Below are 16578 nucleotides of genomic sequence, written 5' to 3'. Positions count from 1 at the left end.
CCCCCCCCCACCCCCCAGCACCCCCCTCCGGGGGGGGTCCCAGTTATGGGGGGGGGGGTCACCCCAGGGGGTGGCATAACTGGTCCTGTAACTGGGACCCCCCCCCCCCCAGCACCCCACTACTGGGGGGTGTCCAATTTAAGGGGGGGGTTCGCCCCAGGGGGTGACATAACTGGGACCCCCCCCCCCCCCAGCACCCCACTCCTGGGGGGGGTCCAATTTAAGGGGGGGTCGCCCCAGGGGGTGACATAACTGGGACCCCCCCCCACCCCCAGCACCTCCCTCCGGGGGGTTCCCAGTTATGGGGGGGGGGGGTCACCCCAGGGGGTGACATAACTGGTCCTGTAACTGGGACCCCCCCCCCACTCCCAGCACCCCACTACTGGGGGGTGTCCAATTTAAGGGGGGGGTCGCCCCAGGGGGTGGCATAACTGGGAGCCCCCCACACCCCCAGTACCCCACTCCGGGGGGTCCCAGTTATGGGGGTGGGGGGTGTCACCCCAGGGGGTGACATAACTGGTCCTGTAACTGGGACCCCCCCCACACCCCCAGCACCCCACTACTGGGGGGGTCCAATTTAAGGGGGGGTTGCCCCAGGGGCTGACATAACTGGGACCCCACCCCACCCCCAGCACCCCACTCCGGGGGGGTCCCAGTTATGGGGGTGGGGGGGTGTCACCCCAGGGGGTGACATAACTGGTCCTGTAACTGGGACCCCCCCACACCCCCAGCACCCCACTCCTGGGGGGGTCCAATTTAAGGGGGGGGTCGCCCCAGGGGCTGACATAACTGGGACCCCCCACCCTCAGCACCCCACTCCTGGGGGGGGGGAGGGGGGTGGGGCAGACCTGCAAGGGGGGGGGGGTGTGTCCCCAGTTATGGGGGGGGGTCGCCCCAGGGGGTGACATAACTGGGACCCCCCCACCCCCAGCACCTCCCTCCGGGGGGTTCCCAGTTATGGGGGGGGGGGGGGTCGCCCCAGGGTGTGACATAACTGGGACCCCCCCACCCTCAGCACCCCACTCCTGGGGGGGGAGGGGAGGGGTGGGGGGGGGTCCCCCCAGTAATGGCCCCTCCCCCCAGGTGCGTGCCCCCGGCTGCGGGGGGGGCGCTGAGCGCGATGACCGCCTGGACTTCGCCTGCTACAGCCCCCGCGTGCACTACGGTGACCCCCAACCCCCGTGACCCCGTGACCCTGTGACCCCTGTGACCCCCCATGACCCCTGCGACCCCCGACCTCTGTGACCCCTGTGACCCCTGTGACCCCTGTGACCCCCTGACCCCTATGACCTCCTGACCCCGACCCCTGTGACCCCTGTGACCCCTGTGACCCCTGTGACCCCTGTGACCCCCTGACCCCTATGACCTCCTGACCCCGACCCCTGTGACCCCTGTGACCCCTGTGACCCCTGTGACCCATGTGACCCCTGTGACCCGACCCCTGTGACCCCCGAGCACTGTGACCCGTGGCCCCTGTGACCCCCGTGACCCCTCTGACCCCTGTGACCCCGACCCCTGTGACCCCTGTGACCCCCTGTGACCCCATGACCCCTGTGACCCCTGTGACCCCTGTGACCCGACCCCTGTGACCCCCTGACCCCGACCCCTGTGACCCCTGACCCCTGTGACCCCTGTGACCCCTGTGACCCCTGTGACCCCTGACCCCCGTGACCCCTGTGACCCCTGTGACCCCTGTGACCCTGACCCCCGTGACCCCTGTGACCCCTGTGACCCCTGTGACCCCTGTGACCCCTGTGACCCCGTGACCCCCTGACCCCCGTGACCCCTGTGACCCCTGTGACCCCCTGACCCCGACCCTGTGACCCCGTGACCCCTGTGACCCCCGTGACCCCCGACCCCCATGACCCCCCGTGACCCCTGTGACCCCTGACCCCTGTGACCCCTGTGACCCCGTGACCCCGGTGACCCCGTGACCCCCTGACCCTTTGACCCCTGTGACCCCGTGACCTCTGACCTCTGACCCCTGCCCCCTGCCCCAGCCCTGCTGGTTCGGGTGCTGGAGCAGAGCGAGGTGGGGCCCTTCCTGGCCTTCGAGCTGGAGATTGAGGAGGTGTTACTGGGAGGTGAGACTGGGGGCACTGGGAGGGACTGGGAGGGACTGGGAGGGACTGGGAGTGGAGACTGGGGGGACTGGGGGCACTGGGAGGGACTGGGGGTGGAGACTGGGGGGACTGGGAGGGACTGGGAGGGACTGGGGGTGGAGACTGGGGGGACTGGGGGCACTGGGAGGGACTGGGGGTGGAGACTGGGGGGACTGGGAGGGACTGGGAGGGACTGGGGGCACTGGGAGGGACTGGGAGGGACTGGGAGTGGAGACTGGAGGGACTGGAGGGAACTGGGAGGGACTGGGGGTGGAGACTGGGGGGACTGGGAGGGACTGGGAGGGACTGGGAGGACTGGGAGTGGAGACTGGGGGGACTGGGGGCACTGGGAGGGACTGGGAGGGACTGGGAGTGGAGACTGGGGGGACTGGGGGCACTGGGAGGGACTGGGGGTGGAGACTGGGGGGACTGGGAGGGACTGGGGGTGGAGACTGGAGGGACTGGGAGGGACTGGGAGGGACTGGGGGTGGAGACTGGGGGGGACTGGGAGGGACTGGGAGGGACTGGGAGGGACTGGGGGTGGAGACTGGGGGCACTGGGAGGGACTGGGGGTGGAGACTGGGAGGGACTGGGAGGGACTGGGGGTGGAGACTGGAGGGACTGGGAGGGACTGGGGGCACTGGGAGGGACTGGGGGCACTGGGGGTGGAGACTGGGGGGACTGGGAGGGACTGGGAGGGACTGGGAGTGGAGACTGGAGGGACTGGAGGGAACTGGGAGGGACTGGGAGGGACTGGAGGGGGAGACTGGGGGGACTGGGAGGGACTGGGAGGGACTGGGGGTGGAGACTGGGGGGACTGGGAGGGACTGGGAGGGACTGGAGGGGGAGACTGGGGGGACTGGGAGGGACTGGGGGCACTGGGAGGGACTGGGGGGAGACTGGGGGCACTGGGAGGGACTGGGGGTGGAGACTGGAGGGACTGGGAGGGACTGGGGGCACTGGGAGGGACTGGGGGCACTGGGGGTGGAGACTGGGGGGACTGGGAGGGACTGGGAGGGACTGGGAGTGGAGACTGGAGGGACTGGGAGGGACTGGAGGGGGAGACTGGGGGGACTGGGAGGGACTGGGAGGGACTGGGGGTGGAGACTGGGGGGACTGGGAGGGACTGGGGGGAGACTGGGGGCAGTGGAGGGACTGGAGAGGAAGACTGGGGGGAACTGGGATGGCCTGGGAGGGACTGGAGGGGGAGACTGGGAGGGACTGGGGGCACTGGGAGGGACTGGGGGTGGAGACTGGGAGGGACTGGAGGGACTGGGAGGGTCTGGAGGGGGAGACTGGGGGGACTGGGGGGAGACTGGGGGCAGTGGAGGGACTGGGAGGGACTGGAGAGGAAGACTGGGGGGAACTGGGAGGGACTGGGAGGGACTGGAGGGGGAGACTGGGGGGACTGGGAGGGACTGGGGGCACTGGGAGGGACTGGGGGGAGACTGGGGGCACTGGGAGGGACTGGGGGTGGAGACTGGAGGGACTGGAGGGAACTGGGATGGACTGGGAGGGACTGGAGGGGAGACTGGGGGGACTGGAGGGACTGGGAGGGACTGGAGAGGAAGACTGGGGGGAACTGGGAGGGACTGGAGGAGGAGACTGGGGGGACTGGGATGGACTGGAGAAGGAGACGGGGGGGACTGGGGGGAACTGGGACAGACTGGAAGGGACTGGAGGTGGGGACTGGAGGTGGAGACTGGGAGGGACTGGGGGGAACTGGGATGAGGGACTGGGGGGAGACTGTGACACACTGAAGGGCCAATAGGGGCCACTGTGGGTCCATACTGGGGGGGCACTGGGATGTACTGGGCCATACTGGGGTGGCACTGAGGAGACACTTGGGCATACTGGGAGAGCCTGAGAGTGAACTGGGCTGTACTGGGAAAGCTGGGAGGGGGAGGGGAGTGCTGCACTGGGGGCGTTACTGGTGCTTACTGGTGCATACTGGTGCTTACTGGTGCTTACTGGTGCATACTAGTCCTTACGGCATCATACTGGTGCTTACTGGTGCATACTGGTTCTTACTGGTGCATACTGATCTATGTGTTTCTTAGTGGTTCTTACTGGTGCATACTGGTGCTTACTGGTTCTTACTGGTTCTTAGTGGTGCATACTGCTTCTAAGGCATTGTTACTGGTGCATGCTGGTGTATACTGGTGCTTACTGGTGCATACTGATCTATGTGGTTCTTACTGGTTCTTACTGGTGCATACTGGTGCATACTGGTGCATACTGGTGCATACCACTTCTAAGCAGTGCATACTGGTTCTTACTGGTGCATACTGGTGCTTACTGGTTCTTACTGGTTCCTAATGGTGCTTAATAGTGCATGCTGCTCCTAAGGCATTGTTACTGGTGCATGCTGGTGCATACTGGTTCTTACTGGTGCATACTGCTTCTAAAGCATTGTTACTGGTGCATGCTGGTGCATACTGGTGCTTACTGGTGCATACTGATCTATGTGGTTCTTACTGGTTCTTACTGGTGCATACTGGTGCATACTGCTTCTAAGTGGTGCATACTGGTTCTTACTGGTGCATACTGGTGCATACCGCTTCTAAGCAGTGCATACTGGTTCTTACTGGTGCATACTGGTGCTTACTGGTTCTTACTGGTTCCTAATGGTGCTTAATAGTGCATGCTGCTCCTAAGGCATTGTTACTGGTGCATGCTGGTGCATACTGGTGCTTACTGGTGCATACTGCTTCTAAAGCATTGTTACTGGTGCATGCTGGTGCATACTGGTTCTTACTGGTGCATACTGATCTATGCGGTTCTTACTGGTTCTTACTGGTGCATACTGGTGCATACCGCTTCTAAGTGGTGCACACTGGTTCTTACCGGTGCATACTGGTGCTTACTGGTTCTTACTGGTTCTTACTGGTGCTTAATAGTGCATACCGCTTCTAAGCAGTGCATAGTGGTTCTTACTGGTGCATACTGGTGCTTACTGGTTCTTACTGGTTCCTAATGGTGCTTAATAGTGCATGCTGCTCCTAAGGCATTGTTACTGGTGCATGCTGGTGCATACTGGTTCTTACTGGTGCATACTGCTTCTAAAGCATTGTTACTGGTGCATGCTGGTGCATACTGGTTCTTACTGGTGCATACTGCTTCTAAAGCATTGTTACTGGTGCATGCTGGTGCATACTGGTTCTTACTGGTGCATACTGATCTATGCGGTTCTTACTGGTTCTTACTGGTGCATACTGGTGCATACCGCTTCTAAGTGGTGCACACTGGTTCTTACTGGTGCATACTGGTGCTTACTGGTTCTTACTGGTTCCTAATGGTGCTTAATAGTGCATGCTGCTCCTAAGGCATTGTTATTGGTGCATGCTGGTGCATACTGGTGCTTACTGGTGCATACTGCTTCTAAAGCATTGTTACTGGTGCATGCTGGTGCATACTGGTGCTTACTGGTGCATACACTGATCTATGTGGTTCTTGCTGGTTCTTACTGGTGCATACTGATCTATGTGGTTCTTACTGGTTCTTACTGGTGCTTACTGGTGCTTACTGGTTCTTACTGGTGCTTAATAGTGCATGCTGCACCTAAGGCATTGGTGCATACTGGCGCATACTGGTGCATACTGGTGCATAGTGGTGCATAGATAGTGGTGCATAGTGGCAGCGAGCAGCGCCCGCTGGTCGTACTGGTGCTGACTGGTGTGTGCTGGTGGCAGAGGCGGCCCCGGGGGGGCGGGGCCGGGCGCTGGGGCGGGGCAGTTGCCCCCTCAGGCTCCGCCCCCACCGGCGGTACCTCCTCATGGGGGGGGAGGGGACCGTGACCGGCGCCGACGGACGGTGAGAGGGGACACACGGCCCCGAGTCCCCCCGAGTCCCCCCATGTCCCCCCACGTCCCCATATGTCCCCCCACGTCCCCGTGTCCCCATGTCCCCCCCACGTCCCCCCATGTCCCCCCCATGTCCCCATGTCCCCCAATGTCCCCCCACATCCCCAATGTCCCCCAGTCCCCCCCACGTCCCCCCCACATCCCCCCACATCCCCCCACATCCCCCCACATCCCCCCATATCCCCCCATATCCCCCCATGTCCCCCCATGTCCCCAATGTCCCCCCACGTCTCCCCATTGTCCCCCCACGTCCCCCCACGTCCCCCCACATCTCCGTGTCCCCCCACGTCCCCCCATGTCCCCATATGTCCCCCCACGTCCCCCCCATCCCCCCGTCCCTCCATGTCCCCCCACATCCCCCCATGTCCTCAATGTCCCCATATGTCCCCCCACGTCCCCCCACATCCCCATGTCCCCATATGTCCCCATATGTCCCCCCACGTCCCCCCACATCCCCATGTCCCCATATGTCCCCATATGTCCCCCCATGTCCCCACGTCCCCAATGTCCCCCCGTCCCCCCCATGTCCCCCCCCGTCCCCCCCATGTCCCCATATGTCCCCCCACGTCCCCCCATATCCCCCCACGTCCCCCCCATGTCCCCACGTCCCCCCATGTCCCCCCCATGTCCCCATGTCCCCCCCGTCCCCCCCATGTCCCCAATATCCCCATATGTCCCCCCACGTCCCCCCACATCCCCCCACATCCCCCCATATCCCCCCATGTCCCCCCACGTCCCCCCACGTCCCCCCCCATGTCCCCAATGTCCCCACGTCCCCCCATCCCCCCACGTCCCCCCACGTCCCCCCACATCTCCGTGTCCCCCCCATGTCCCCCCATGTCCCCAATGTCCCCATATGTCCCCCCACATCCCCCCATATCCCCCCACATCCCCCAATGTCCCCCTGTCCCCCCCATGTCCCCCCACGTCCCCCCATATCCCCCCACGTCCCCCCCCATGTCCCCACGTCCCCCAATGTCCCCCCCATGTCCCCATGTCCCCCCCGTCCCCCCCATGTCCCCAATATCCCCATATGTCCCCCCACGTCCCCCCACATCCCCCCATATCCCCCCATATCCCCCCACATCCCCCCACATGCCCCCACGTCCCCATATGTCCCCCAATGTCCCCAATGTCCCCCCGTCCCCCCCACGTCCCCCCACATCCCCCCACGTCCCCCCATATGTCCCCCCATGTCCCCCTGTCCCCCGCAGCCCCCAGTTCCTGATGGGTCCCCACTCCTGGGTGGAGGAGGCCCCGCCCCTCCGGCGCTGTGGCCCCGCCCCCTCCTGCCCCGCCCTGCTGGAGTTCATGGACACCCTGCGCACCCTCGGCTGCCCCTTCTGACCACTGGGAGCCACTGGGACGTACTGGGACCACACTGGAAGTGACTGGCACCGCGCTGGGGCCGGCTGCGACCGTGCTGGGGCCAACTGGGAGCTGCTGGGAGTCACTGGGACCACGCTGGGGCCGACTGGGACCGCGCTGGGGCCAACTGGGAGCTACTGGGAGTCACTGGGACCGCGCTGGGGCCGACTGGGACCGCGCTGGGGCCAACTGGGAGCTACTGGGAGTCACTGGGACCGCGCTGGGGCCAACTGGGACCGCGCTGGGGCCAACTGGGACCGCACTGGGGCCAACTGGGAGCTACTGGGAGTCACTGGGACCGCGCTGGGGCCGACTGGGACCGCGCTGGGGCCAACTGGGAGCAACTGGGAGTCACCGGGACCACACTGGGACCACACTGGAAGCAACTGGGACTATGTTGGGGGCAACTGGGAGCAACTGGGAGTCACTGGGACCGCGCTGGAGCCGACTGGGACTGTGCTGGGGCCAACCGGGAGCTACTGGGAGTCACTGGGACTGCTCTGGGGCCGACTGGGACCATGCTGGGGCCAACTGGGAGCTACTGGGAGTCACCGGGACCACACTGGGACCACAGTGGAAGCAACTGGGACCATGTTGGGGGGCAACTGGGACCATGTTGGGGGGCAACTGGGACCATGCTGGGGCAATTGGGAGTCACTAAGAGCAACTGGTTCCACACTGCAAGTGACTGGGATGATGGTGGGGGGCAACTGGGAGCTACTGGGAGCGTGCCGTGGGCACACTGGGCGCAACTGGAATTACACTGGGAAGAACTGGGAAACGTTGGGACTGTGGCAGAAACAAAATGGGACTGTGTTGGGGGGCACCTGGAGCCGTACTGGGGCAACTGGGACGGAGGGTAGGGGCAACTGGGAGTATGCTGGGGGCACACGAGGGGCAATTGGGATCACACTGGGATGAACTGGGAGAGACTGGGATCATACTGGAGGTAACTGGGAGTGACTGGGGGTGTCTGGGACCATGCCGGGGGGGGGCTGCCATCATACTGGGATTGTTCTGGGAGTGACTGGAACCATGCTGGGAGCAACTGGGAAAGACAGCAAGCAACTGGAATCATGCTGGAGGCGACTGGGGTCCTGCTGGGAGCACACTGGGGCCAACTGGGATATACTGGGAATGACTGGGACTCTGCTGAGGGCAACTAGGATAATACTGGGAGCAACTGGAACCATGCTGGGGGCAATGGGGAGCGATTGGGACTGACTGGGAGCGTGCTTGGGGCAATTGGGACATACTGGGAGGAACTGGGATCGTACTGGGAGTGACTGGGATCGTACTGGGAGCAACTGGAACTATGCTGAGGGTGACTGGGATCATACTGGGAGCAACTGGGAGTGACTAGGAGCATGCTGGGGGCAACTGGGACTGACTGTGTGATACTGAGAGTGACTGGGATCATACTGGGGGCAATTGGGATTATACTGGGAGTGACTGGGACCGCCCTGGAGGCAACTGGGGGTGCCTGGGAGTAACTTGAAGCAGGTTGGGGGCAACTGGGATACTCTGGGAGTAACTGGGAGTGACTGGGAGTGACTGGAGTCATACTGGGAGTGACTGGGACCACCCTGGGGGCAACAGCGAGGGACTGGGAGCACACTGGGATCAACTGGGATCATACTAGGGGTGACTGGGACCACTCCAGGTGCAACTGGTAGAATACTGGGAGTGACTGAGATTGCCCTAGGGGCTACTGGGGGTGACTGGGGATATACTGGGAGCAACTGGGAGTGACTGGGACCATGCTGGGATCATACTGAGATCATACTGGGAGTTACTGGGATCATACTGGGAACGACTGGGAGTGACTGGGAGTGACGAGGAGCACACTGGGGGAAACTGGGATCACACTGGGAGTGAGTGGGATCATAATAGGAGTGACTGGGACCACCCTGGGGCAACTGGGACCACACTGGGGACAACTGGGATAATACTGGGAGTGACTGGGAGTGACTAGGAGCATGCTGGGGACAACTGGGAGTGACTGGGATAATACTGGGAGTGACTGGGACCGCCCTGGGGGCAACTGGGGGTGACTGGGATATATTGTGAGCAACTGGGATCATACTGGAAGCGACAAAGGTCATACTGGGGGCAACTGGTACCACGCTGAGAGTGAGTGGGAATGACTGGGATCACTCTAGGAGCAACTGGGAGTTACTGGGAGCAAGCAGGGGTCATACTGGAATCATACTGGGACTGACAGTGATCACCCTGGGGGCAACTGGGAGGGACTGGGGTCATACTGGGACCATACTGGGAGGGACTGGGACCACCCTAGGGGCAACTGGGGGTGACTGGCACCATATTGGGAGCAACTGGAACTATGCTGAGATAAACTGGGATCGTACTGGGATTAACTGGGATCATACTGGGAGTTACTGGGGTCATACTGGGAGCAAGTGGGACAAGGCTACAGGTGACTGGGATCATACTGGGAGTGACTGGGGGCAACTGGGAGTGACTGGGATCAGATTGGGATAAACTGGGATCATACTGGGAGTGACTGGGAGTGACTGGGACCATGCTGAGGGCAACTGGAACTATGATGAGGGCAGATGGGATCATACTGGGATCAACTGGGATCATACTGGGAGTGACTAGGAGGACACTGGGAGCAACTGGCTTCATACTGGGAGTGACTGGGATCACCATGGGGGCAACTGGGCATGACTGGGATCATAATGGGACCAAATGGGAGTGACTGGCACCACACTGGGGGCAACTGGGACCATACTGGGAGTGACTGGGATCATACTGGGAAAGACTGGGAGTGACTAGGAGCACACTGGGGGAAACTGGGATCATACTGGGAGTGACTGGAACCACCCTGGGGGCAACTGGGAGTAAGTGGGATCATACTGGGAGCAACTGTAACTAGGGTGAGGGCAACTGGGACCATACTGGGAGTGATGGGGAGTGATGGGGTTCGCACTTGGATCAACTGGGATCATACTGGGAGTGACTGGGACCTCCCTGGGGGCAACTGGGAGTGACTGGGATCATAACAGGGGCAACTGGGAGGGACTGGGAGCACTCTGGGGGCAACTGGGAGCGACTGGGATCATACTGGGAGCAACTTGAACTAGGCTGAGGGTAACTGGGACCAAGATGGGGGCAACTGGGAGCGACTGGGATCATACTGGGAGCAACTTGAACTAGGCTGAGGGTAACTGGGACCAAGATGGGGGCAACTGGTATATACTGGGAGGAACTGGGTGTCGCTGGGATGTACTGAGAGCAACTGGACCTACAGTGGGGGCGACTGGGATCGTACTGGGCGCAACTGGAACTAGGCTAAGGGCAACTGGGACCATGCTTGGGGCAACTGGGTTCCTACTGGGAGTGACGGGGAGTGACTGGGACCATACTGAGAGAGACTGGGAGCGACTGGGACCATAGCGGGAGTGATTGGAACCATACTGGGACCATACTGGGAGCGATTGGGAGAGACTGGTACCATACAGGGAGCGACTGGGACTGTACTGGGACCATGCAGGGAGCATACTGGGACCATACTGGGAGAGATTGGGAGAGACTGGTACTATACTGGGAGCGACTGGGACCAGACTGGGGCCATACTGAGAGCGTGCTGGGACCATACTGGGACGATACTGGGAGGGACTGGGACCATACTGGGAGCGACTGGGACCGTACTGAAACCATACTGGAAGTGACTCGGCCCATATTGGGACCATGCTGGGAGTATACTGGGAGGGACTGGGGCCAGACTGGGACCATACTTGGACCATACTGGGAGGGACTGGAACCATACTGGGACCGTACTGGGAATGACTGGGAGAGACTGGGAGCATACTGGGAGGGACTGGGGCCATACTTGGCCATACTGGGACCATACTGGGACCATACTGGGAGGGACTGGGACCATACTGGGAGGAACAGGGGTCATACTGGGAGCAATTTGGACCATACTTGGACCATACTGGGAGGGACTGGGACCATGCTGGGAGCAACTGGGAGAGACTGGGACCATACTGGGAGTGACTGGGACTGACTGGAAGCAACTGGAATTGTACTGGGAGCAACTGGGAGAGACTGGGAGCATACCGGGAGGGACTGGGAGCATACCGGGAGGGACTGGGACCATACTTGGACCATACTGGGAGGGACTGGGGCCATACTGGGAGCGATTTGGTCCATACTTGAACCATACTGGGAGCCTGCTGGGACCATACTGGGACCATATTGGGAGGGACTGGAACCATACTGAACTGTACTGGGAGGGACTGGGAGAGACTGGGACCGTACTGGGAGCATACTGGGAGCATGCTGGGACCATACTGGGAGGGACTGGGGCCATACTGGGGCCATACTGGGAGGGACTGGGGCCATACTGGGAGCAATTTAGACCATACTTGGACCATGCTGGGGCCATACTGGGGCCATACTGGGAGGGACTGGGGCCATACTGGGAGGGACTGGGAGTGACTGGAAGCAACTGGGACCATACTGGGGCCATACTGGGAGGGACTGGGGTCATACTGAGAGCAATTTAGACCATACTTGGACCATGCTGGGACCATACTGGGACCATACTGGGAGGGACTGGAACCATACTGGGACCATGCTGGGAGCGATTGGGAGAGACTGGGACCGTACTGGGAGCGACTGGGAGTGACTGGAAGCAACTGGGGCCATACTGGGAACAACTGGGAGATACTGGGAGCATACTGGGAGGGACTGGGGCCATACTGGGTTCATACCGGGGCCATACTGGGACCATACTGGGAGGGACTGGGACCATACTGGGACCATACTGGGAGCATGCTGGGAGGGACTGGGGCCATACTGGGAGCGATTTGGACCATACCTGAACCATACTGGGAGCCTGCTGGGACCATACTGGGACCGTACTGGGAGCGACTGGAACCATACTGGGACCGTACTGGGAACGACTGGGAGAGACTGGGAGCATACTGGGAGGGACTGGGGCCATACTGGGACCATACTGGGAGCATACTGGGAGGGACTGGGGCCACACTGGGACCATACTGGGAGGGACTGGGGCCATACTGGGAGCGATTTGGTCCATACTTGAACCATACTGGGAGCATGCTGGGACCATACTGGGACCGTACTGGGAGCGACTGGAACCATACTGGGACCGTACTGGGAGCGACTGGGACCCTACTGGGAGCGACTGGGGCCATACCAGGACCATACTGGGACTATACTGGGAGGGACTGGGGCCATACTGGGACCATACTGGGACCATACTTGGACCATACTGGGAGGGACTGCGGCCATACCGGGGCCATACTGGGAGGGACTGGAGCCATACTGGGACCGTACTGGGAGCGACTGGGAGAGACTGAGAGCATACTGGGAGGGACTGGGGCCATACTGGGGCCATACTGGGGCCATACTGGGAGAGACTGGGAGAGACTGGGAGCATACTGGGAGGGACTGGGGCCATACTGGGGCCACACTGGGACCATACTGGGAGGAACTGGGGCCATACTGGGAGCGATTTGGACCATACCTGAACCATACTGGGAGCCTGCTGGGACCATACTGGGACCCTACTGGGAGTGACTGGGGCCATACTGGGACCATACTGGGACCATACTTGGACCATACTGGGAGGGACTGGGGCCATACTGGGACCATACTGGGACCATATTGGGAGGGACTGGAACCATACTGGGACTGTACTGGGAGGGACTGGGAGAGACTGGGACCGTACTGGGAGCATACTGGGAGCATGCTGGGACCATACTGGGAGGGACTGGGGCCATACTGGGGCCATACTGGGAGGGACTGGGGCCATACTGGGAGCAATTTAGACCATACTTGGACCATGCTGGGGCCATACTGGGGCCATACTGGGAGGGACTGGGGCCATACTGGGAGGGACTGGGAGTGACTGGAAGCAACTGGGACCATACTGGGGCCATACTGGGAGGGACTGGGGCCATACTGGGACCATACTGGGACCATACTTGGACCATACTGGGAGGGACTGCGGCCATACCGGGGCCATACTGGGAGGGACTGGAGCCATACTGGGACCGTACTGGGAGCGACTGGGAGAGACTGAGAGCATACTGGGAGGGACTGGGGCCATACTGGGGCCATACTGGGACCATACTGGGAGGGACTGGGACCATACTGGGACCATACTGGGAGCATGCTGGGAGGAACTGGGGCCATACTGGGAGCGATTTGGACCATACCTGAACCATACTGGGAGCCTGCTGGGACCATACTGGGACCGTACTGGGAGCGACTGGAACCATACTGGGACCGTACTGGGAACGACTGGGAGAGACTGGGAGCATACTGGGAGGGACTGGGGCCATACTGGGACCATACTGGGAGCATACTGGGAGGGACTGGGGCCACACTGGGACCATACTGGGAGGGACTGGGGCCATACTGGGAGCGATTTGGTCCATACTTGAACCATACTGGGAGCATGCTGGGACCATACTGGGACCGTACTGGGAGCGACTGGAACCGTACTGGGACCGTACTGGGAGCGACTGGGAGAGACTGGGACCCTACTGGGAGCGACTGGGGCCATACCAGGACCATACTGGGACTATACTGGGAGGGACTGGGGCCATACTGGGACCATACTGGGACCATACTTGGACCATACTGGGAGGGACTGCGGCCATACCGGGGCCATACTGGGAGGGACTGGGGTCATACTGGGAGCGATTTGGACCATACTTGAACCATACTGGGAGCATGCTGGGAGGGACTGGAGCCATACTGGGACCGTACTGGGAGCGACTGGGAGTGACTGAGAGCATACTGGGAGGGACTGGGGCCATACTGGGGCCATACTGGGAGAGACTGGGAGAGACTGGGAGCATACTGGGAGGGACTGGGGCCATACTGGGGCCACACTGGGACCATACTGGGAGGAACTGGGGCCATACTGGGAGCGATTTGGACCATACCTGAACCATACTGGGAGCCTGCTGGGACCATACTGGGACCCTACTGGGAGCGACTGGGGCCATACTGGGACCATACTGGGACCATACTTGGACCATACTGGGAGGGACTGGAACCATACTGGGACCGTACTGGGAGCGACTGGGAGAGACTGGGACCCTACTGGGAGCGACTGGGGCCATACCAGGACCATACTGGGACTATACTGGGAGGGACTGGGACCATACTGGGGCCATACTGGGAGGGACTGGGGCCATACTGGGAGGGACTGGACATCAACCCGCGCGGAGTTCCCCGCGGGGACGCGCGGACCCGCCCCGAGGCGCGCGCCTGGGGGCGGGGCGATGCAATTTTATGCTAATGAACCGACCTCTTCTACGTCCCCCCTCTCCAACTCTCCCCCGGCACCATCGAGTCGCGGCCTCCAGCCGCGCAGAGCGGTCTGCCCGGCGCCTATTGGGCGGGCGGCGGGAGGGGAGGGCGGAAGTGACGTCAGCGGAGCGCGGTGCGGCGGGCGGTTTGAATCGGCGCGGCGGCGGCAGGTCGGGGCCTTCTGCGCGGGGGCGGGGGGTCACGGCGGGAGTCGGGGGGCGCTCGGCCGCCCGGGTCTCCCCTGACCCCCCCCTCCCCACCGCCCGGGTCTCCTCTAGGCCGCCCGGACCCCCACCCCCACCCCCCCCCGGGGCCTTTCTTCGCCCTCGTCATGCCCCGCCCCAAACCCGCCACCCCCCGGCGCCGCGGCCTCCGCCCCCCGCCCCCCCCTTCGCCCCGCCGGACCCGCCGTGAGTTGGGGGGGGGGATGGGGGGGGGTACGGAACCCTATGGAACCCCGAAAGAACCTGCCCTGACCCCCCGCCCCATATGGGTCCCTCCCTTACCCCCACCTCCCCTCACCCTATAGACCCCCCCCACACCCTATAGACCCCGTTGCACCCTATAGACCCTGCCCTGACCGCCCCCCGCACCCTATAGACCCCCACACACCCTATAGACCCCGTTGCACCCTATAGACCCCCGCACACCCTATAGACCCTGCCCTGACTGCCCCCTGCACCCTATAGACCCCGTTGCACCCTATAGACCCTGCCCTGACACCCCCGGACCCTATAGACCCCCCTGCACCCTATAGACCCTTCCCTGACCCCTCTTGCACCCTATAGATCCCTCCCTGCCCCCAGGCCCTATAGACCCTTCCCTGACCCCTCTGCACCCTATAGATCCCTCCCTGCACCCTATAGACACTTCCCTGATACCCCCCACGGACCCTATAGACCCCCTCTGCACCCTATAGACTCTTCCCTGACCCCCCTCTGCACCCTATACATCCCTCTGTGCACCCTATAGACCCTTCCCTGACCCCTCCTGCACCCTATAGACCCTTCCCTGACCCCTCTCGCACCCTATAGATCCCTCCCTGCCCCCAGGCCCTATAGACCCTTCCCTGACCCCTCTCGCACCCTATAGAGCCCCTCTGCACCCTATAGACACTTCCCTGATACCCCCCACAGACTCTATAGACCCCCTCTGCACTCTATAGAACCCCCTGCACCCTATAGACTCTTCCCTGACCCCCCTCTGCACCCTATACATCCCTCTGTGCACCCTATAGACCCTTCCCTGCCCCCCGGACCCTATAGATCCCTCCCTGCACCCTATAGACCCTTCCCCAACCCCATAGACCCCCCCCAACCCTACAGACCCTTCCCTGACCCCCCCAACCCCTACAGACACATTGTCCCCCAAACCCTATAGACCCTCCAGACCCTATAGACCCTCCCTGCCCCCCCCCCCCCCGGGCCCCCCCGTTTCCCCACAAGTCCCCCGATGTCCCTCTGTCCCCTGACGTCGATGTCCCCCTGCTGTCCCCTGATGTCCATCGCTGTCCCCCGTTGTCCCCTGATGTCCCCCGCTGTTGATGTCCCCCTGCTGTCCCCCCGTCCCCTGCTGTCCCCCACCGTCCCTGTCCCCCGCTGTCCCCCCACCGTCCCCTGTCCCCCCACCGTCCCTGTCCCCCCGCTGTCCCCTGCTGTCCCCCGCTGTTCCTGTCCCCCCGCTGTCCCCTGATGTCCCCCCGCCGTCCCCGGACAGGGCTCCGCCCGGGCCAGAGGGCTCTGCAGGAGATCCGGCGGTACCAGAGCAGCACCCGCCTGCTGCTGCGCCCCTGGCCCTTCGCCCGCCTGGTCAGCACCCCGGGCCCCCCCGGGGCCCCCAAACCCCCCAGGGACCCCCCCCGGGGCCACCAAACCCCTCTAGGGACCCCCCTGGGACTCCCGACCCCCCCCCAAAACGCCCCGACC

The 16578-nt window shown here is 62.6% G+C and overlaps 1 protein-coding gene and 1 pseudogene across 2 annotated transcripts; both read left to right on the top strand.

Annotated features, from left to right (window-relative positions):
- Positions 1-1083: 1083 nt before the first annotated feature.
- On the top strand, positions 1084-8194 carry LOC309685218 (complement C4-like; the record flags this gene model as incomplete). Its single annotated transcript, XM_082501027.1, has 4 exons — positions 1084-1165; positions 2001-2084; positions 5795-5915; positions 7180-8194. Coding segments are annotated over 4 exons (420 nt in total), but the record flags the coding sequence as incomplete, so codon positions are not given.
- LOC309685217 lies at positions 1217-1774 on the top strand (annotated as a pseudogene). Its single transcript has one exon. The product of its transcript is annotated as an uncharacterized misc_RNA (transcript).
- Positions 8195-16578: the final 8384 nt, after the last annotated feature.

The sequence above is a fragment of the Vanellus vanellus genome, assembly GCF_965231255.1.
Source record: "Vanellus vanellus genome assembly, contig: HAP1_SCAFFOLD_2180, whole genome shotgun sequence".
Taxonomy (NCBI): Eukaryota; Metazoa; Chordata; class Aves; order Charadriiformes; family Charadriidae; genus Vanellus; species Vanellus vanellus.
This window is presented reverse-complemented; position numbering and strand designations above follow the sequence as displayed.